The following is a 24,039-nucleotide window of genomic DNA, read 5'->3' as shown; positions in this document are numbered from 1 at the left end:
GTAATTAATAGATAGAGGCTGATGGCAATGCACTACAGGCTTTTCCATAAATATGTATTTTTGAATTGAAGACTCTCCACAAGAAAAGCAACTAGGTATCCTGCACGTCACAATCTACTAGCTTTAGGTGAAACAACAGAGACTGGCGCTAATGGAATCAGTACCCATTCCTGTAGAGTAGTCTTCTGTTACCTAAATTAAAATAGCTGTTACAGATTGAGTTTGGTAGGATAGCTTTTGCAGATATACACAGCTCCTTGTTAAAGATTGTCATTTCATTGGCATTTTAGATAAAGAAATTTAATTATTCCATCACTGTTTTTAGTGGCGGTGAGGCCGTCATCATCAATCAACTCTTCGTATAACTGTCATTGCTAGTGTCCCAGAGCATTTTTAGCACTGACGACTTTTAAAAAATGTTTCTGTAATGGAGAACTTTGCTAGTGACAGTGGTGTGTCAACTGAATATTAACAACGACACATTACTAGAAATATTCTCAGGGATCAGAAAGACATTTAATAAAAAATATCAGAGTCTTCTGTAAAGCTTGCTTTTTCCTCCTGTGCTGAGTTCTTCATGTTCAGGCATTTATCTGTCTGTGTTATCGGGCTCCTCTGCTTCCGCTAGCGAGCGAGTGATAACCGTAAACGAGGGCACTGCTGGCTTCCTCGGCCGGCCGCTATCGCGTTTTCACTGCCAGAGAGCGAGAAAGTGCTGTGCGGGGGACACGTCCCACATTGTTTCGCGGTCTTAGGGGAGGGACTGTTATCTATCATGTGTGGGAGAATTTGTGACGGTTAGTGAAATCTTCAACAGAGGGCACCTGAGGGGCCATTCTCGATTCTCTGACTCTCTCGCTCCGATTGGCCGTAGTATTGCCCTGTTGCGTTCGTTGGTTGACGGGCAGCGCTACGTTCGTCGCTTCACACGTACAAACGTCCCTTGCCCCGTCACTGCCCCAACGTGATACGCACACGAGTCGGTCTTGCTGTCTGTCTCCAACTCGCGTCAGAGGCATTGACACGTAAGCTTCGCTTCGGAGCACATACATGTCACCTGCGAATTAGTCATACAGTAAGCATGGCGGAACAGTATTCGTTTGAAAGACAACGAGATATGTTTTTCGTTTATGGACTAACCGACGGTAATGTGCACGAGGCTCGACGGTTGTATCCAGCAAGACGCCACCCACACCCACAAACGTTTACAGCAATTCACCGGCGACTAGGCGAAACAGGCTAGTTAGCGGGATATCATGGTGATGGAAGACCTCGAACACGAGGGGATGCTTCATTTGAAGAGCCTGTTCTCGAGCGCTTTGAGGAAGCAACTACAAGTACTCGAGCGGTTGGACACGACAGTGGGGTCACTCATCGGCTAGTCTGGGAGGTTTTGGCGGATGACGGCCAGCATGCATTTAGTTTCCACCCTGTCCAAGACCTAAATCCTGTGGCGGACTATGAACACAGGCTAGGGTTTTGCCGGTGGTTTCTGCGACGTGTTGCACGAGATTGCCGCGGGGGATTAGCCGAGCGGTCTTACGCGTTGCAGTCATGCACTGTGCGGCTGGTCGCGGCGTAGGTTCGAGTCCTCCCTCGGGCATGGGTGTGTATGTTTGTCCTTTGGATAATTTAGGTTAAATACTGTGTAAGCTTAGGGAATGATGACCTTAGCAGCTAAGTCCCATAAGATTTCACACACATTTGAACTTTTTTTTTTTTTTTTTTGCATGAGATTCCGACTTTCCCGCCATTGTGTTCTTTACATTGTGTAGGACTCATACTCGCAGTTTTTTAGTCTGTTTTCATACATAAAATGCATGTCTATCCTCTTCCTATTCTCTGTTGGTAGGGGTATCTGCTTACAGTGTATATTTAACGGCGTGTTGTGTGTGGGAACGTCACTGCTGTAATGTCTCACCAATGTTCGAAGCCAGTTGTAATCTTAGTGTCACGTTTGGTAAACTCCATACATAGCATGGTAGTATTTGTTGCAGTGTGCAAATTGTTTAACATGGGATATTGATGTATTTGTTAAAATAGCACACTGTACTAATTGTTAAATGTGGTATATCAATCTGCTTGTTGAAGTTTCATACTGTAGTAACTGTTAAACATTGAAAGTCCCGTATTTACATGCATCTTTGGCTGACGATCTTGAAACGTGTGGCAGAATCAGTCAAAAAATGTAACAACATTGTTAATAGCAATGTGAAGTGGGCATGCATTGTAGTGGTTATAGAAAACGCCATAACTTCATTAAATATAGTAATTCAGTCAATAGGACACTCTACCACTTTGAAATTCCTGCTGTTTTGTAGTCACACGCTGTAAAGTCAAAGTGTCTTCCGTCATAAATAATGTAATATTTATCACCATTTTTCTGTCACACAGTTTGGTAAAGGAATGGGTAGAGAGAGATGGATGGACTACTACTTACGCTCGAATGTGACAGTCATGCTATTCTTTTATTCTGCGCAAGAGACAGTGACTCTGATTTTCTCAATATGGCACACAGTCCCTGAATGACGGAGCTCACACAACTGGAATACTAATGAAAGGAGGGGAGGGGGACTCGTTTTAAGTCATCTTGTTGCGAGAGAGCCGGCCGGTGTGGCCGTGCGGTTCTAGGCGCTACAGTCTGGAACCGCGCGACCGCTACAGTCGCAGGTTCGAATTCTGCCTCAGGCATGGATGTGTGTGATGTCCTTAGGTTAGTTAGGTTAAAGTAGTTCTATGGGACTGATGACCTCAGAAGTTAAGTCCATAGTGCTCAGAGCCATTTGAACCATTTGTTGTGAGAGAAAGGGTAGGGGAAGAGAAGGAGGGTGCCCTTGATTTAGGAGCTAGAACCTGCACAGTGACCTTTATTTCCTAGCAATTTTTATGACACACAATTGCCGTATAGGCGCGGGTAGACGTCGTACGTATCACGTTACTTAGTGACCTTGAATATACCACTTGGTATTAATTGCCCGATGGGTATGGGTGGTGACCCGTCATGCGAGGCTTGTCTGCACCAAGACCGGCCCGATATTCTACTTATGTTGAATTTCTACTGGACATACCAGTTTACAGGGACGTATTACACAGCATTTCATCTCTTCGGAAGCCATCGGAATTTTCTAGTAGAACTCTTGTTCTACTTTTCTTCACACATAAAACCCGAGAAGTGATAAATGTGATAAATGTGCATGTCATTTTGTGTCTCCCAAAAGAACGATCTCATGACATCCAAACGTTCTGTTAAGGAAATCTCTCAATATCTCTCAGACATGGACTGGGTAATCATCATTTTGGTACCGAACAGGATTCTTTATGTACAATGAGATGCTTGTGGAAGCATATTTCTTAGGATCAGTAGATATTTGTGTCTGATTAAAATGGGTTAATAAAACAGAGGGCGATAATGGGGTTCTTCATAAGGCACACTGGCTGAGAGTAATCGACAAACAACTATCTGCCGGCCGCGGTGGTCTAGCGGTTCTGGCGCTGCAGTCCGGAACCGCGGGACTGCTACGGTCGCAGGTTCGAATCCTGCCTCGGGCATGGGTGTGTGTGATGTCCTTAGGTTAGTTAGGTTTAAGTAGTTCTAAGTTCTAGGGGACTTATGACCTAAGATGTTGAGTCCCATAGTGCTCAGAGCCATTTGAACCATTTGAACAACTATCTTTTCATATCGAGGGTGAAGCTACAAGTTGACACTAAAAGGTAATTGTTTGTCGACTTCTCTCAACCAGTGTATAGTTTCAACAGAACAGTAGATTATACACTGATGTGACAATAGTCATGGGATAGCGATAAGCGCACGTACAGGTGGCGGCAGTGTCGCAAACGCTAGGTATAAAACGGCAGTACACTAGAAGAGCTGTCAACTGTACTCAGGTACATCATGGGGTGCTAATCCATGCACTGTGCTCTCAAGCGCGCTTGCTCCATGTTATTCTACTGACGAATATGCATGTTCGGTATGGTACAAGTCCAGTCATGCCAGGAACGTAGATGTGACTCTAAATAAGTCTTGCCAGATTATCACGGGTTGCTCCAGACCTACTCCTGTTGCCGGCCGCGGTGGTCTAGCGGTTCAGGCGCTCAGTCCGAAACCGCGCGACTACTGCGGTCGCAGGTTCGAATCCTGCCTCGGGCATGGATGTGTGTGATGTCCTTAGGTTAGTTAGGTTTAAGTAGTTCTAAGTTCTAGGGGACTGATGACCACAGATGTTAAGTCCCATAGTGCTCAGAGGCAACCTACTCCTGTTGACAAACTCCATTGACTCGCTCGCATAGCTCCTCTTGAAATCAGACGTGAGATAGCTGCGAGATATGAGAAAAGTAAGGGCACAACGAAGGAAGCCCATCCCCTATATGGTTGTCAGCCCGCACATCCTAGACTGAAATCAAGAAAGAGCTTCTTGACAACTACTGAGACTCTTATCGAGAATCCACATGCCGCAGGAATCTCGCGATGGCGGGAGAAATGTCGGTATTTGGGAGAATGGATAGCTGTAAAGAAATAACTTTCCCCTGGACATTCGGAGAAGTGGTCAATATGGAGGTCTCTCAATAGATTACGATCAAACACAACGAGATGCAAGACCAATCTGCGAACTTGGGGTTTCTCTGTGGACTCGGTTCCTTGCCAGTGTGCCGTTGAGCAGACTAACAGCCATTTCCTTCAGTGTTCATCATCACCAACCACCTGCACAATGCAAGACTTTATGAAAACTACACCAAATGCACTTGCAGTGTCCAATTTTTGGTCTTCTTTTGTGTAAAATTATGTCAACACTTTTTTATCTGTAATTTTGACACGATAACTAAATAAACAATATGGTGATTCATGTGAAAAGGTTACCGGCAGGAAATACTAAGAAATTTAGGTCTTCTGTCAAAGCGGTAGGTGGATCAAAACAAAATGTCCAGACACTCTGTGACCAAAATGGTACTAAAACAGAGGATGACAGACTAAAGGCCGAAATACTAAATGCCTTTTTCCAAAGCTGTTTCACAGAGGAAGACTGCACTGTAGTTCCTTCTCTAGATTGTCGTACAGATGACAAAATGGTAGATATCGAAATAGACGACACAGGGATAGAGAATTAAAATCGCTCAAAAGAGGAAGGCCGCTGGACCTGATGGGATACCAGTTCGATTTTACACAGAGTACGGGAAGGAACTTGCCCCCCTTCCTGCAGCGGTGTACCGTAGGTCTCTAGAAGAGTGTAGCGTTCCAAAGGATTGGAAAAGGGCACAGGTCACCCCGTTTTCAAGAAGGGACGTCGAACAGATGTGCAGAACTATAGACCTATATCTCTAACGTCGATCAGTTGTAGAATTGTGGAACACGTATTATGTTCGAGTATAATGACTTTTCTGGAAACTAGAAATCTACTCTGTAGGAATCAGCATGGGTTTCGAAAAAGACGATCGTGTGAGACCCAGCTCGCGCTATTCGTCCACGAGACTCAGAGGGCCATAGACACGGGTTCCCAGGTAGATGCCGTGTTTCTTGACTTCCCCAAGGCGTTCGATACAGTTCCCCACAGTCGTTTAATGAACAAAGTAAGAGCGTATGGAGTATCAGACCAACTGTGTGATTGGATCGAAGAGTTCCTAGATAACAGAACGCAGCATGTCATTCTCAGTGGAGAGAAGTCTTCCGAAGTAAGAGTGATTTCAGGTGTGCCGCAGGGGAGTGTCATGGGACCGTTGCTGTTCACAATATACATAAATGACCTTGTGGATGACATCGGAACTTGACTGAGGATTTTTGCGGATGATGCTGTGGTATATCGAGAGGTTGTAACAATGGAAAATTGTACTGAAATGCAGGAGGATCTGCAACGAATTGACGCATGGTGCAAGGAATGGCAATTGAATCTCAATGTTGACAAGTGTAATGTGCTACGAATACATACAAAGAAAGATCCCATATCATTTAGCTACAATATACCAGGTCAGTAAGTGGAAGAAGCTAATTCCATAAATTATCTGGGAGTACGCATTAGGAGTGATTTAAAATGGAATGATCATATAAAGTTGATCGTCGGTAAAGCAGATGCCAGACAGATTCACTGGAAGAATCCTAAAGAAATGCAATCCGAAAACAAAGGAAGTAGGTTACAGTACGCTTGTTCGCCCACTGCTTGAATACTGCTCAGCAGTGTGGGATCCGTACCAGATAGGGTTGATGGAAGAGATAGAGAAGATCCAACGGTGAGCAGCGCGCTTCGTTACAGGATCATTTAGTAATCGCGAAAGCATTACGGAGATGATAGATAAACTCCAGTGGAAGACTCTGTAGGAGAGACGCTCAGTAGCTCGGTACGGGCTTTTGTTTAAGTTTCGAGAACATACCTTCACCGAGGAGTCAAGCAGTATATTGCTCCCTCCTACGTATATCTCGCGAAGAGACCACGAGGATAAAATCAGAGAGATTAGAGCCCACACAGAAGCATACCGACAATCCTTCTTTCCACGAACAATACGAGACTGGAATAGAAGGGAGAACCGATAGAGGTACTCAGGGTACCCTCCGCCACACACCGTCAGGTGGCTTGCGGAGTATGGATGTAGATGTAGATGTAGGAATGATTATGGCCGCACGATGTGAATTAAAAGACTTTGAACGTGGGATGATAGTTGAAGGTAGAGACGCATGTAACATTTCATTTCGGATGTCCGAAGGGAGTTCAGTATTCAGAGATGCACAGAGTAAAGTGTGTGCCGAGATTACCAAATTTCTGGCATTATCTCTCACCACAGACAACGAATCGGCCGACGGCCTTCAGTTCATGATCGAGAGCAGCGGCACGTTCTTGAAGTTGGCAGTACTAATAGACAAGTAACACAGTGTGAATCAACTGCATAAAACAATGTGGGACATACAATTAACATATCCGCCAGAACAGTGCGGCGAAATGTGGCGTTAATGGGCTATGGCAGCAGACGATTGACGCGAGTGTCTTTGCTGACAGTACGACATCGCCTGCAACGCCTCTTCTAGCTTGTGCCCATACAGGTGGGACCGTAGACGACTGGAAAACCGCGGCCTGGTGAGATGAGCCGCGATTTCAGTTAGTGGCGCAGCCTCCTCGAAATCATGGACCCAAGTTGTCAACAAGGCACTGTGAAAGCTGGTTGTGGCTCCGTAATAGCGTTAGCTATGTTTACGTGGATTGGACTTGGTCGTCTGGTCCAACTGAACCGACCGGAAATCGTTATATTGGACTACTTGGAGGCCAAACAATGATTTGATTTTTATGGATGACAAGACGCCACGTTACCAGGCCGCAGTTGGTCGCGATTGGTTTGGAGAACATTCTGGACACTACGAGCGTATGTGATCCGGCTACCCACATCACCCGACATGAGTCCGATCGAACATTTACGGCCGGCCGCTGGTGGCCGAGCGGTTCTGGCGCTACAGTCTGGAACCGCGCGACCGCTACGGTTGCAGGTTCGAATCCTGCCTCGGGCATGGATGTGTATGTTGTCCTTAGGTTAGTTAGGTTTAAGTAGTTCTAAGTTCTAGGGGACTTATGACCTCAGCAGTTGAGTCCCATAGTGCTCAGAGCCATTTGAACCATTTGATTTGAACATTTACGGGACAAAATCCAGATCAGTTCGTGCGGCAAATCCTGCATTGGCAACAAATCCGCTATTATGGGCGGCTTTAGCGGCTCAATATTTCTGCAGAGAACTTCCAGCGACTTGTTGAGTCCATGCCAAGTCGGGTTTCTATATTGGTTCTGAGCACTATGGGACTTAACTTCCGAGGTCTTCAGTCCGCTAGAACTTAGAACTACTTAAACCTAACTAACCTAAGGACATCACACACATCCATGACCGAGGCAGGGTTCGAACCTGCGACCGTTGCGGTCGCGCGGTTCCAGACTGTAGCGCCTAGAAGCGCTCGGCCACTTCGGCCGGCGGTCGGGTTTCTGCACTACACCGTGCAAGAGAAGGTACGACGCGATAGTGTGAATTATCCCATCAATTTTGTCACCTCAGTATGTTGCGAACCTTTTTTTTACCCAAAGTTTGTAAACGATGCTTCATCTGTAAATAAAATGTTGCATAGAAACGCCGCATTACTTTGAAGTTTTCGTAGATGTCACTTATTTATTTGAAAGTCACAGCGTTGAAACCGCAGATGGAGCGAAATGTGAAAGGGATGTAATTTGTTGGAATGTAATACTCCTATTCGCACGTAAACAATAAAATAATGTGTTACCGCTGCAAAAAATTTAAGATGCATTTATCCCACCATTTTTCATTTTCGTGGGCGTATTTTTGTGCCTTTTTTCGGTAAACCCACTACCGATCTATGACGCCGACATTGTCACCCCCTTGCTGCTTCTCCAGTTGGCGCTTTCTAGCTGGCAAGAGAGGAGCTGGGTGTCCTAGAGGAATGGATAGCGATACGCTGGCGAGAGCTGTGTTTCTGGCCTGAGCAACAACAACTTGGCGGTGGACGGCTCTCTGAGTCTAGGCCAAGTAAACAACAACGTCTCGGATTACTCGGGCGTGCTGCAGTCTTGCACTTTCATGGGCGTGCGGAGTTTTTGCGGGCCTTTCTTGTCCAGGACTGTGTATTCGGTCCGTCGCTTAGGAACTGCTGTGGTGTTTTATAGAGTGATACTGTTCGTCATTCGCATAGTTCAACTACAGGATGATTCCGTGATGATGTTACGGACTACGACCAAGTCGAAAGACATAGCCGAAAGTCGTTTTCATTCCTCTGACAATGGAATAAATGTGTCCTTACTGTTGTCGTTAAGATTGCGGGTTAGGCAACTTTCCATGGATTTTAAAATGCATACCGTACTTCTTCATCTTCGCTACTGAACAGGTGCCCAATCCTCTTAAGGTATGCAATTTAGAACCCATATTTACTGGCTGTTTCCTTCTTGTCTGGTACACGCCTGTAAAGTTACCCGCCGTACCATCTTAGCAACAGCAGTAACGGGACATGTATTCCCCTTTCAATGGCATGAGAATGATTTTCGCTAATGGTCGTTTCCGGATCATGATCGATTACCTCTAAGTGAAGCGTTTACTCTTCTCCATCAGCCCTAAATGTTTGTAACAACATGGCGGAATCGCCCTGTATAACTGATTCAGCAGCTTTCAGACACCAGTTTAATAAATGTGTAGCTGTTTTTCACTAAGACTCTAATGTCCGTTCTCGTCATAACTGCTTAGCAGCTGTCAAACTATACGAGAATCAACGTAGAAAATACTACGAAAATTACATTGTATAATGGTTCTATTTAAAATGTTACGACATCTACTAGTAGATCAACAATAACGAAGTACTATAACACGAAGTAAAACTTCCGATGTCCCCCGGTAATTTCTGAATGCGTTTCCTCAGGGTGTGAAACGTAAACATTTCCAGTCACTCGTCATACCGAACGTACACTATTGCGATGTAATCCACCATACTATGATTAGTGAAAATTCTGGATGGGTAGTACCAAAAATTAAGGCTTCTGTGTGTACATCTGGCAACATCAATCTATTTAGCCAAGATAGTCTTCACAAGATTCGTTTATACGGTTGCATCTGGACACGTTACGTGACTGTTACACGACATACAGTATCTACTTCATTGAGAACCGCAGTATCTCGCATAAGAGATTAGTGACTCACTTCTCGTCGTTATCGAAACACAAGGTCTCACTTATCTAGTATCTGGGCTACACCCATTCGTAACACAGAAATTTCCTTGAGTTCCGTCTGTGAATCTTATAACTTTTTTCTAAAAAAATATATATTGCAAATTTCCCTTTGTTAAATGGTAAATTACCTGCTCCCCTGTTCCCCGAGTTACATTTCCTTCAGTTTTCATTTGTCAGTGTCATGTCACTTATCCTCTTTTTGTATCAGTTGTGTTTTACAACATTCCTCCGTCGCTCCCTCCTTCAATACTGTCCACTAGTGCTCACAGTTGAAATTTAACAGTTTCTAATTTGTCTTTATACCTGTTCTTTTCACAAACGAATGTAAACCCTATTTTGTTCTGTTTATGTCACAATTCCTTCAACATGTTAGATTCTATATCAGATGTAACTAATAACATGCTTATAGTAATTAATGTAATATAAAATACGTAGAGTGCGTGCTTGGATGTAACAGAGGGTCAGATTTATCTTATCATGTTAAATAGATAAATATTTAAACCTCTAAACTAGTGACAAAATGTTTACGTTCCTAATGTAAATAGTAGTCGCATATGACACTTTAATCATTACAAAAACGATCCGAAAAATAAATTTATACTGCATAAACAGAAACTAAATTAATTGTTCAATATAAGTAAAGTTCTTTTTTAAACATCTGATGTATACAACAACGAGATAACCACGTTATATATTGACAGAGGTAGTCAGTTAAATTTTTCATGAGTTTAAAACTTCAACAGATCTTTCACACATTTATTTAGCTTTCCAGTTACAAGTAATATCTTTCATCATCCTCTGTTTAAACAAGGTAATGTTCAATAAAATTTTTCCGCGTTTGTAACCGCGTTGTCATTATCTAAAACTACAGACGTTTCGGTCACTGTTGCAAGTGAGCTTCTTCAGGGTATTTTTGCAAGCAAGACAAGTTACGTGACTGTTACACGATATACAGTATCTATTTCATTGAGAACCGCAGTATCTCACATTAGAGATTAAGAAGGTGACTTGCAACAGTGACCGAAACGTCGCTAGTTTTACATTGTGGCAAAGCGGTCACAAGCCCAGAAAAATTTTATTGTCTGTCACAATGGCCGCGGAAGCCTATGTTTATATTTAAGATAATGTTGTAAATGAAATGGTTACCTCTAGCGTTGCCAAAGATACAGCAACTGCGTAATCGGCAAGCGTTACGTTGTCTCCCGCTAACCACTGTTTGCCGTCCAGCATCCTGCTTAAGGTGTCTAAACCATCTCTCATCTTGTCGGCGTCGCTCTGAGGCACAAGTTTGCCATAGAATAGTGGTGCCTGTAGAAAAGGATGAAAAACGTAACAGTGTTTAAAGTGTTGTTTGTATTTAGGTATTCAAGAGAATACATAACTCAAACGAGTAACACTCAGCACTATACAGCAAGAAAGGTACAAATGCTAGGGATTATTTTAATCGTTTGTTTCTTTTTAAGTGATACTACTAATCTCTCATATTGTTGCATGGTCTTTTAATCGAAAGAGTAAGTAATAGTGGTGGTGTACTTCTCAATGACTTTGAGGTGATATGAGCTAAAGCTCCTTCTGGCAAATTATCAGCAGTTACTTTAATAAGGGGACCATACGAACTTTCCTTCGGCGTTTTCATTCATACCGACAGGGTGTGCAAAGCACGACTCGCACTTCAACATATACTAACAGAGAGACGCAACTCTAAACCGTTTTCGAGAAAATCGAGTTTGAAAATTTTAGGCTTTCTTATGTACGTTGTATGATTGCTGTCGGTCAAGGAGTCTGCAGCCAAACAAGTAAGCGCTTAGTTTCATACATGAGAGACCACTGGATGAATCTTACTGCCGGTACATATCTTTTTCCATCCTCATCTAATTCTAACAGTAGATTTATTATGACTGTGCAAATTATCAATATCCAATGATTCATTTATTAAGTTCGTAATCTTGATTTTGGAAAAAGGGGAATATACATTTTTTAGTAAGGAGATAGGATATAAAAACGGGATACGCAAGAGCTTTCAGTCAAATCAGTATATTTTCCTGATATTATTGTATTTAGATTTGTGAAATGTATAATGTGCAACCTATGGAGCTCTGAACGAATCATTTTGATGCCGATCACAGAACCACAGAAAACAATAATTATTGCAACATACAGCAGGTACAATCAAAGCCGAATTTTTGCGTGTGCACGGTTTTTTTTCAGTGTGTCTGTTGTAAAACAACTTAATTTACATGCACAAAAGGTTCTTCATCATCATACAGACTCGTCACGTATCACACATATCTGGTGTTAGAATTACTGGGAATGAAAAAAAAATAGCACTGCAAACGGGTTTCGAGCAAGAGACCTCGTGGTTATGAAAGTAAGCTAATATTTGCTGGGCTGCGGGGGAACATTACTGACGACACGAACTGAATTTAACAAACCTAACTGCCACATCGGTGGTATCAGTATGTGATGCTAAAGCCAAGAGTTCGTTTCAACTGAAAGAAATAGTATATCTGTATGCATACAACATTTCCTCACTGAAACTAAGCTAGAGATAGTCGAGAGGATAAATGCTACTCCGCACTACTGTATATTGTCAAAAATTCTCCCCAACTTTCACAGACGGCAGCGTATATGGCAGAATGGTACTGATGAGAAATTTTAGATTCTTGAAAAACCTTTCACTAACTAAGATATCTCAGAAATCATCCGAGAAACGTACCAGCCACTCTTTGTGTGTCTTTCTGTTTATGTTTCGTAGCGACTCTCTTGAAAGTACAAACATTCAAATTTAGCCTCGCATCAGTGTCGATATTAGTGTAAGGCACCACACTGTGATTAGGAGAAAAATTAGGGCAAGCTCAGCTTCTTTCAGAAAAACTTCGGAAATTCTCAGTGTGTGTGGTTGGATGGAGGTTTGTTCCTTGTCCTTTCCGAATTCGAGTTCAGATTTGTAATCAAACTGTCTCCCCAGCATGCTTTCTGGATTATCATTTTGACGGATAGGGCAGAGTGGTTTTCGGAATGAATCTTCCCGTCTGCGTCTCTTCACTACATATTTTTGCGGCCTGGTGAAGCAGTGGGGTTTGCATTACGGTTCTCAAGAGTAGAAACAGATCATTTCCAGAGCGTAAAACGGCTGCTATCATGAAGTCTCCTGTAGAATTCCTCTGTTACACGCTGTTTCGAACCACTTGACCAACTGGCATCCAAACAAAATCGTAAAAATGTTCTTATGTGTGTGAATTCCTAAGGGACCAAACTGCTGAGGTCATCAGTCTCTAGACTTACACACTACTGAAACTAACTTACGCTAAGAACAACACACACACCCATGCCCGAGGGAGGACTCAAACCTCCGACGGGAGGGGCCGCGAAATCCGTGACATGGCGCCTCAAACCGCGCGGCCACTCTGCGCGGCCAAAATCGTAAGTTGGGTCAGGTGTCGGTTTATACAGCGCTGTTCCACGTAGTGCGAGATATTTGGATCGCCACTTGTGGGTCCTAAAAATACCTTTGACATTCTTGGGAACGAGAAAAAGTAACAATAATTCACACCATGATAGAAGTATTTGTACTAAACCATTTTCATCGTGCTTTTGATCAATAATGACCTAACACTGATTCCTGCTTCTCTGGGAGAGTATTGCAACTGCGAATACTTGGGTATATAAATTGCCAATCGTTTCTTTACACAGTGCTTCACCAAATAAGTTTAGCTGTTTGTTTTAAACTGTATACTCTCTTCACTTTTGCTAGTGTATCAGTCTTCCTTTGACTCAACTGTTCCTTGTTTTCTAGGTTATACCCGCACACCATGCCTCACAACCTGTAATGATATTTGAGAGAAAACGTAATGTTTTCACGTTGTTCGGTCACAACTGTGAAACTGATGACCAAGTGACTACATGATTACGAAAACAAGCTCTTTGCTGACGCTAACACATGAAAGTGGTCAGATGATCCAAATAAATATGTTGAAGTGGCAACTTACAACAGCAAAAACCGCCGTACTGCACCTCCCTCATCAGGACAGAAAAGGAATTCCAGTTGATTTTGTTTTCCCCTTGATGCAATACATAAATTAAAAAGATAGACGTGCCATTGGGTGGACCATACCGGGACAGTTCACTGTCCTTCGTGCTAAGCGTTCATTAATGTCATTGAAACTTTTAACGTGTCATTTGTCTAAACTTCAAAGTTTGCTTAGAATACTTCACACTAATAAAAGTTATATTGGTTATATGTATGAAAACGAAAAATGAATAACATTTTAGAAGACACAGAGAAATAATAATTCGATGGAAGTCTGTGGCTAACAGAGGAAAATAGTACACACTTTCGTAAACCATTATTTGACTATAACAGCTGTGAAAATATTATATCACTGGATTTTACTCCCAATCATATCCGCAAACAGTATATTTCAAAAAGGCTGCAAGTTTGGTGGTATTCCTAGTCTCAGTTCAATTGTGAAAGATTGATTTCCATATCGATCAAATAGATTCTCATGTCACCTCAGAGGACTATACATATCAAAACTTCGTCACTAATATGCAGTGTGCGTTGACCTGAATTTTTTGTTATGAATAAGGGAGGGTATTTTACGGTCAGATGCAGGTGAAATAATGTTCCCACTAGTGAGAGCACTAAAATTGTGATGGATATAGGTAGGGGAAGTACTAAAATTAAGTAACGCTCTCTACAAATTATTCGGGCTATTACGAAAGTACGAACGAGGTTGTAATCGGAATCTTCTCTAAACCTTGTTTTTATTAGTAAAAGCGAAATCTTTTACTGTCTCTGTGTTTCCTTTAGAGTTTGCAACCAAGTACTGTCGGTTATTATTAAAATAATAGAAATGCATACAACGTCTGAATGTTAATTCGGTGATACATGTGCTGTGGTTGAGATCTCAGATAGAGCAGAATGAAAACCCATAATCATAAAATAATTGCTGAATTAAAATGCTTCCGCAACTAGCTAGAGAGAGAGACAAACAGATAGACAGAGACAGAGAGAGAGAGCAAAATAATTGTCAATAATTTCTGTTAGCTGTCTTGTATTCGGTGTCTCGAAACATTATCTAAAAGACTGTAGATAAGTACCGACATAATAAATGTATAAACTTTCTGCATTTCAATCTTTACGTCATTTGAAATATATTACGATGTATTTTATTTACACACTACAAATAATAAGTTTGTTAACGGCAAAGCATCTGTGAATAGATGCAAAATATCCATCTTTCTTCAAGTTAGGTACTTTAAGGCTAGAAGAAAGATAGTGTATTAAAAGGTGATATGGGTAAAAGGTTGTAGAATACACACATAAGAAATATTACTAAGAAACCTGTAATAGTGCAGACTCACTGTATCACTGGATTACGCGTTTCTGGAATGTGGGTAGTGCATCGTTTCGAAAGAAGAGAAAAAGCAAATTTTTGCAAAACCTGAACAGTATTGCATCAGTCTTTGTATCATAGATTAGGTTAACAAATTGTATACTGCAACAGCCACCAAAACAAAAATCTCTGAAGTTGAAGACCAATAACAGAACGTCTGAAGTATGGAATTACTCAAACATTATTGGATGAAATGGAAATGAGCGTTTGGAGTCATTGGCCAGGAGGCCCCTGGCGGGGCAGGTCCGGCCGCCTTGGTGTATTCAATGCCACATTGGGTGATCAGCGCGCAGGATGGGGATGAAAGACGAAATGATGACGAAGACAGCACAACACCCAGTCCCTAAGCGGAGAAAATCCCCGACCCAGCCGGGAATCGAACCCGGGCCCGTAGGACGGCAATCTGTCACGCTGACCACTCAGTTATCGGGGCGGACATTACTGGATGAAAGCATAGCTTTCATTTCTATCGATTTTGTACATGAGAAACGACTTCACTTTGTTTCGGATGCTTCATACAAACTGTGAAACCTCCTAGCATCTGAACTGAAGAGCCACATCTTTGGAAGGCAAGAGGTTTTGTAGCGTCTATACCATCTATAGTAGTAATTATCGGTCAATGTCAATCTTTCACTATGATGATGTATGTATTTAATTGGGAAGAGAGTTGATTACTTATGAAACAGCTGTTTTCCCTCCTAAATAAATGTAAGGCGAAACTTTCAAAATTACTGTGAATTTTATACTTACACACACAGCCAATATTCTATTGTACAAATCTTGATCAAAGAACAGTCGCTGATCGACGAGAACACGCTTCTGCAGGTCAGTTGGATAGAGCGAATCGGTCTTGGCGTATTTGGAAACTAGGTACATCGCTATTGCACGGCTGTTCCATAAAAAAAAATGTACGTCACATACCGAACACTGCAAGTACATTAAACTATTAATTATATTACAGTTTAAAATTATTGTAAGGTGCAGCAGTTTAATTTACTGAAATTAATGCTAGTATAGCCGCAGCTCCACACATAAACACAATGGTGAGTATAAAACAAGCAGTATTTTTCAAAAATACTTTTATTGTTGTAAATATGTGGTAAAAAGTTGTACCACTTAAAGTTGTGCCTCATTCTGACACAATACCTTCCAGGGTCAATGCAACTTCTCCGAGATTTACAAAGGATCTGAATTCCTGTACAAAGGAATTCGCTTGGAGCACCCACTTATCAGAGCGGATTTTCAGCCATATGGGCATGGAACTACTACTTGTAGTAACTACAATGGATGTGAAACAGATTCCAACTTGGAGTGCTTTATTATCTTCACTATCGCATGGAACTCTTGGAGTCGCGCTTTAAGTTGAAGCAGAATATCTGCACACAGAAATCCATTTCGTTTCGTGCCCACTGTAGCATGTTGAAACAAGACTAATATTTACAAATATTGCAGCGTTATCCACTGACACCCAACAATTTTCCATTATGATGCCTTTCAGCAGCTGCAGAGTTTTATGTGTCCAAAACATGACGTCCTACTACCCAGACGATGAGAGCCAATCAGAGACTCACATCGTTTGTGAACTTCCGAATGAATTCGTATACATGTTGCTGGGACCATGAGGCCATTAACATTCTCGATCTTACTTATGCTATGAATTTCAAAATATGTCGCTCATTTCCTTACGCAGGACCCTAACAACAGGACGCTGCGCACCCCTGAAGCAAGTTACTGTACGGGTTTCTATACTGTTACTTGCCAGTGTTTGTTTATCTAAATGATGATGCCACATCCGACATACTCTTCGCAGCGTGCTTACGTACACTACTGGCCATTAAAATTGCTACACCACGAAGATGATGTGCTACAGACGCGAAATTTAACCGACAGGAAGAAGATGCTGTGATATGCAAATGTTAGCTTTTCAGAGCACTCACAAAAGGTTGGCGCCGGTGGCGACACCTACAACGCACTGACATGAGGAAAGTTTCCAACCGACTTCTCATACACAAACAGCAGTTGACCGGCGCTGCCTGGTGAAACGTTGTTGTGATGTCTGGTGTAAGGACGAGAAATGCGTACCATCACGTTTCCGACTTTGATAAAAGGTCGGATTGCAGCCTATCGCGATTGCGGTTTATCGTATCGCGACATTTCTGCTCGCGTTGGTCGTGATCCAAAGACTGTTAGCAGAATATGGAATCGGTGGGTTCAGCAGGGTAATACGGAACGCTATGCTGGATCCCAACGGCCTCGTATCACTAGCAGTCGAGATGACAGGCAACTTATCCGCATGGCTGTAACGGATCGTGCAGCCACGTCCTGATCCCTGAATCAACAGATGGGGACGTTTGCGAGACAACAACCATCTGCACGAACAGTTCAACGGCGTTTGCAGCAGCATGGACTATCAGCTCGGAAACAATGGCTGCGGTTACCCTTGACGCTGCATCACAGGAGCGCCTGCGATGGTGTACTCAACGACGAACCTGGGTGCACGAATGGCAAAACGTCATTTTTTCGGATGAATCCAGGTTCTGCTTACAGCATCATGATGGTCACATCCGTGTTTGGCGCCACCGCGGTGAACGCACATTGGAATCGTGTATTCGTCATCGCCATACTGGCGTATCACCCGGCGTGATGGTATGGGGTGCCATTGGTTACACGTCTCGGTGACCTCTCGTTCGCATTGACGGCACTTTGAACAGTGGACGTTACATTTCAGATGTGTTACGACCCGTGGCTCTACCCTTCATTCGATCCCTGCGAAACCCTACATTTCAGCAGGATAATGTATGACCGCATGTTGGAGGTCCTGTACGGGCCTTTCTGGATACGGAAAATGTTCGACTGCTGCCCTGGCCAGCACATTCTCCAGATCTCTCACCAACTGTAAACGTCTGGTCAATGGTGGCCGAGCAACTGGCTCGTCACAATACGCGAGTCACTACTCTTGATGAACTGTGGTATCGTGTTGAAGCTGCATTTGCAGCTGTACCTGTACACGCCATCCAAGCTCTGTTTGACTCATTGCCCAGGCGTATCAAGGCCGTTATTACGGCCAAAGGTGGTTGTTCTGGGTACTGATTTCTCAGGATCTATGCACCCAAATTGCGTGAAAATGTAATCACACGTCAGTTATAGTATAATATATTTGTCCAATGAATACCCGTTTATCATCTGCATTTCTTCTTGGTGTAGCAATTTTAATGGCCAGTAGTGAATTTAACGGCTGTCAACGACAGTTTTTAGTGTTACAATTGTTTTTCAGCTTTCTTTTCACTCATCGTACGATATAAAATCAGTCTTATGTTTTGGTCTCCTCTAACAGACTGCACTGAGAATTCACTCAACTTAATCTTCAGTAACTGTGCAGATTTCCTCGGAAGGAGCGAGGTAACACAAACAATTTCCGTGCGTAAAGTCTCGTCAGCTGATATAATAACCATTATTTCATATTAAATTGGTATGATAATCGAAGCTCCATTCAACAGTATCGTGATCGCTAAATGAATACTGTACAGGCGTCCTGTAAGTGAAAGTAGAAAGTAGTTGAATATGTCACAAGTTGTGGAACAACTTTGTAGCAATAATTACTTTATTCCATTATGAGTCACAGAGGTAAAATGTCTAATAAATGGTGATGACAAAAATTTTTTCTCTACTCATGTGACAACACGTAGCATCAGTACCAACCTCTCAGCAATGACTAAACCATTGTCGTCTATTGTAGGAACAGTGTGCTGTGGGTTTTTCTGCAACAAAAGGGAACAACGGCATCCATTTAACAAAGAAACTTTAATTGTGTACACTTTCTCTTATTTACATTGATTCTTTAATTTTCCAAAACTAAACAAATAAAAATGATGGTGTAATACAAGTGAGGTAGACTAGTGCTATATTTCCATTTAAGATACAATTTCGGAAAAGCAAACCATAGGTGTGTAACCTAGAACATGACGCCAGAAGTGTGTTTCGGTATACAGGCTTCAGATTCTAAGGCTGCTCAGTTAGAAAACACATGTTTTTGCATATGTATTGCAGACTTCATACAATGTTGATGAAAAAATTATCTTAGAGCTAATGAACAATTATTCTGATAACTTTTATGACTAAGGGAACAATAATGTTTTGCAGCGCTATATCAAAGTTGGGGCAGAATACTACTTTTTTAACTATTCGAGTCCTACTGAATTTAATATAGACAAAAATTGATGGATTACCTTAATTATTTCAGGATTTTTCATTCCATTTTCGATGTCCCTTATATCCACTTTTCTCAGATCCACTCCGATCACACCAGCTACTAGACGAACAAGGCAACATGGAGGACTGGCGTCATGGTTGTACAGAATTATGGGTGACATCTTCGGATCTGTAAAGAAAAGTGGTGATTTAGCATGTTAATAACTCCCGAACAAGATCTCTAAGCGAGTACAAATACATTGTGCGAACGTCAGTTTATTTCAATGGTTATTGCAAATGGTGGACAACAGTGTAATCGGTATCAAAACTCAATGTTAGTTGCGTTCCAACACTTCTTACGCTGCTGCGGCTGAGTTGAAATGAGGTATCTAATTTCTGCTGCCACAAACTCGAATTGTAATTGGTTTGTTTGATTGATAACTGAGATTAACATTCTTCGGATTATCACTACAGTCAAAGGCAGTTTATTACAACAATAAATTAAGGAAATATGGTTCAATAATAACAACATGTAATAAGACAATGGGATACACACTTGACGTGAAATGTTGTAAATCCAAACAGAAGATATACCAATGTATTCCAGATAGTCCAGCAGCGGAAATATTGCGACAAGAATTAATATTGTGATCATTGCAACGAAACATCATCCGAGAAGCATCTGTGAAAAGCTAGAACTCATCAACACCACCACCATCACCATCGTCATCATCATCATCATCATCATTGATAATAAGGATTCTACCTACTGGCGCTTCCATCCTGAAAAGTTTTCATCCCATCTTTTTTACAGGGATGGCTAACACATCGTTTTCTTCTCAGATGATGTTGCAACGCAATTTGAGTGGTTCTATTGTTTTCCCTTAAATGATCATCACCCTTCCATCATTTCCAGATGTTAGAAACTAATGTTTCCGCACAATGTAACTCATATAAATGTCTTTAGGAAATAAACAATAGGTCAGAATGATACTGATCAGGAACTCTCTGCAGGTAAGATACAACTGAGCTCTTATTTTACGTTGTACGTTGTTTGTATCTGAAGTCGGATACAATGTCCAAAAATAAAATGCCTGCGTATGTTCACTAATATGTATTGTAAGGAGGGATTGGAATATTAGAACTGGAATGTAGGACTGTTAGTCACACCAGTCAAAAATAGGATTACAAAAAACGTATTACATGATATATTAAGAAGTTTAACGCATCTATAGCACGTCAACATTCTGTAGGTGGTGGCTTAACAGCAGTTAATGTATGTTTCAGGTTCTATTTTAAGTGGCTTTTTTTATATCACTGCCAACTATCAGTCATACGTACTATTTTTGTAGTCAATATGGTAGCACAACAAATAGTATTAGATGGAGGAATAAAATTTTTGAGTTGTCTGGATTGACATCCAGGCGTACACTACCTGCACGCTATGCAATGGTTGTGTAACAAGTGTAAACCTTCTTGGGCACCGGAACACAATCAAGCAGCACTTTTCCACAAACTGCGAGAGAGACCTTCAGCAACACTTGAATCAGCATCATGATATCATTACTACACATACCGTAGATTCTATGCACGACCGCCCTCCAGGTTGCAAGCCTTCCATAAAATAACACTCTGTAGCTTTCAAATGAAACATTATTCCAGGAGAGAAAGCTGACAGGCTTGTAAAACTGGAGTACATTTCGTCACTCGTATGGGGGAGCCACATTGTCAAGCACTATACAGCATTGCCCTTCATATCACACACACCTCATAGTCTTGTAGTTCTGTTTGCGTCACTGATACCGACGCAAGGCCACCTCCGTTAGTTGCAGGATGACCTGTTAACATACAACGGAGTGTGTCCAATTTGGAGTCTACTTCCACCAGTCTGCAGACGTCTGGGAGTTAGGGGAGTGGGGGCTGGGGGAGGGGGCCATTTCAACTCTGGAAGCTGCCATTCATGCCGACCACGACTGAAGATGAGGGCCACGCAGATCTTCCAAGGTTGGTGAACTAAACTATCCGACAGAACTATTCTGTCCTGTTACAAGCTGTTCGACTTGGAAGGAGAGCATCTGGGGCCACCCCTCTTTGGCAGTGTGTGTACTGCCTTACTGGATGTATTCTGGGACGGCCTCTCAGGCTGTCCTCCATGTCGCTGTTGGGTCTTCCGCCTTCTTAACATCATGACCACAGTCATCGGGGGTATGCGGATTTGTGGGGGCAAGCCTAAGCGCAGCTATGCTCAACGAGAGCGACTGAGCATTTGGCAGACGTCCACAGTCACTCAAGGCTGTGGGATGACACTGGTCGCCACTCCACCTTGCACGATGCCGCCGAAATGACCGCAGGCAACACCAGGGGCTACGACTGCAGATTCCAAGACAGGCGCTGACGCACCATTCAGCGAGTTTCTGCGACGTGAACGCGGGACGGTTGTTTCTAGGGCACGTTCAGGAGGAGACTCTTACCAAAAAATTTTGACGTTCTGTTTTAAATGGTTCTCCAGTCAGTTGGTGGTTATGGTTAGAGACACAACATCTACAACATACTTTTTGTGCTGCTTTTGCTAAAGGGTCTTTAAACTCCATTATTTTTCTACATCGCAGTTAACTTCTTTTGGAAATTTTTGTGTGATTAATTCTCTATACTTCTCAGCACTTTCACACTCCTTCAGTTTACAATCCCGTATCCTCATCACTTTCTTGTGTTTTCTATTTTTCACACACTGATTCATTATCCATTCTCCCACCAGTAATCTATGGTCTCCCTCTGCACTCACACTTGGCATTACCTTCACATTTGTTAGTTTCTCTCCCTGTTCCCTATCTAGAGAATATAATCAATTACACTTTAATTCTTCTCTCTTCAGAAACCAGCTGTTTGCTATTTTCATTCCATTCCTCTGGCACAAATCCAGGAGTCTTTCCCCTTCTTCATTTCTGCCTCCATATCCAAAACATCCCAGGACTTGTTCAAATACCTTCCTGTCTTTGCCTACCTGTGCATTAAAATCTCCCATCACTATATTAGCACTCTCTATATGGTTCTCTAGCTCATTTTCAAGGTCCATCTTCTCTTATTCGCTATACCCCACTTCAGGTGCATAACTATGGATAACTTTTAGTGTTTCTTTTTGGAAACTCAGGTTTAATATTATAATCCTGTCTGATATATATCTCACACTTGCAATACAGATTTGTACATTCTTATTCACCATCAATGGTACACCATTTCTTCCAAACCTGTTATTCCCACAGCATTACGGATTTCCTCCTCCTTTCAGATTCTTCCCATCTTTTCCCTTCCACTTCGTTTCGCTTAATCCCAAAACATCTAACTTGTTCTCTGCTAGCACATCTGTCATTTCTTCCATTTTTCCATTGAGGGTTAATATCTCAATGGTGCCAATATTTAGGTTATATTTAGTCCATTTGATTTCATCTCCTTCTACTGATAAATATCGTCAGGTCTCCCATCATTCGCACCAGTACTTGAAGAAGCAGTGGGGTCAAATCCTTAGTGGTTCGTTCCGAGGCTCGTCTGTTTTTTGAAAGCAATACATGAAGACTTTCTTAATGGCTTGCTATGCCTAACACAAGAAAGGATTTTCTGTTGGGGTCGTCTCCCTTAGCCTTTGGAGTTTCTCCTCCACGACAAGGCAGTGGTTCCCTTCTCATTTAATCTCCAGATATAAGGGTTGCCTGATCTGCCAGCTACGCCGTTCCAAAGTCTTTCTTTTCCGCTGTCGCTGCCATTAAGGTCTTCACCCGTAACCCTGGGCATGGGTTCAGTGTTATACCCCACGGGATTGGGTCCTTGCCTGAACTTAGCCATCCTATCACTCCAGCTATTAGGATGCCCACCCCCGCGACATGGACGCGCTTGACAGGAATTACCCCAGTGGAGGAATAGGGAAGGGGACTCTCTGAAGCTGTGTTAATGATTGTATACAATGCCACAATTTGTAAAGCTGGATGTTTGTCCAGTGCGTGAGTGTGTGTGTGTGTTTGTGTGTGTGTGTGTATGTACCAGGCTGTTTATGCTTGAGATCAAGTTTCGTTTGTCCTGTGCAGAAACTTGACAGAACTTGACTGCATTTTGTTTACATGCTGTAGCTGGGATCTTTTCTGGAGAGTGTCTGCCAGACACGCCGTCTGCACTTCGTCCATCTGTTGAATCCTAAACCCATTCGACACCACCATGACTAGCTAAGTGTTTACAAAAGGTCTTGATGAAGCACAGCAGAGATGTTGTCTTTTTTGTTGTTTGTTTGTACACAATCGATCTATTCACTACTCTTAGAAAACATAAGTGACATAAAATCTTCTTCCACCATTTCAGTCTCTTCCGACAATAAGGATAATAGCTTGACAGCTGGTCAGTGCTGTCTACTCCGTTTTACGCTTGCTTAGTCTATCACAGCATCTGTTTTACGTATGTCTACTTGTCGTTCTTTGCTTCCGGTACTAGTTGGAATTCAGTTTGCTCGGTATCTGGTTGGAAAACAGTACACATACCTGGTTCACTACAGTTTTACAGCAAGTAAATATTTCTTCCTCCAAAACATAATTTACCCATTCCGAAGCTTCACCGTCTTCATTTGATTGGGTAGACCCTTACTGTTTAGCATTACAGTACCTACACCCAAAGTTTTATTCTGCAACAGATAGTCCAACACAGCTGGGCCTGTGTACGACCTGTCCATGTAAATGTAATGTGCTTTCCCAAAGTATTCTCCACGCAACCTCCAAATATAGATAAGG

At 42.3% G+C, this 24,039-nt stretch overlaps 1 protein-coding gene across 2 annotated transcripts in view; it reads right to left on the bottom strand.

Moving 5' to 3' along the window:
* The window catches only part of LOC126234667 (glutathione S-transferase D7-like), a 73,243-nt gene that overhangs the window by 5,088 nt on the left and 44,116 nt on the right, over positions 1-24,039 (bottom strand). For both annotated transcript variants that reach the window (XM_049943405.1, XM_049943404.1), the window contains exons 2-5: positions 19,312-19,463; positions 18,785-18,843; positions 15,836-15,974; positions 10,833-10,994 (exon numbers count right to left, since the gene is read on the bottom strand). In XM_049943405.1, the coding sequence (XP_049799362.1) occupies positions 10,833-10,994; positions 15,836-15,974; positions 18,785-18,843; positions 19,312-19,455 (504 nt within the window). In that variant the 5' untranslated portion in view covers positions 19,456-19,463. The remainder of the gene's footprint in view (positions 1-10,832; positions 10,995-15,835; positions 15,975-18,784; positions 18,844-19,311; positions 19,464-24,039) is intronic.

Source organism: Schistocerca nitens, chromosome 2 (assembly GCF_023898315.1).
Source record: "Schistocerca nitens isolate TAMUIC-IGC-003100 chromosome 2, iqSchNite1.1, whole genome shotgun sequence".
NCBI classification, from domain to species: domain Eukaryota; kingdom Metazoa; phylum Arthropoda; class Insecta; order Orthoptera; family Acrididae; genus Schistocerca; species Schistocerca nitens.
Note: the sequence above shows the minus strand (reverse complement) of the source record. Positions and strands in the feature narration are given on the sequence as shown.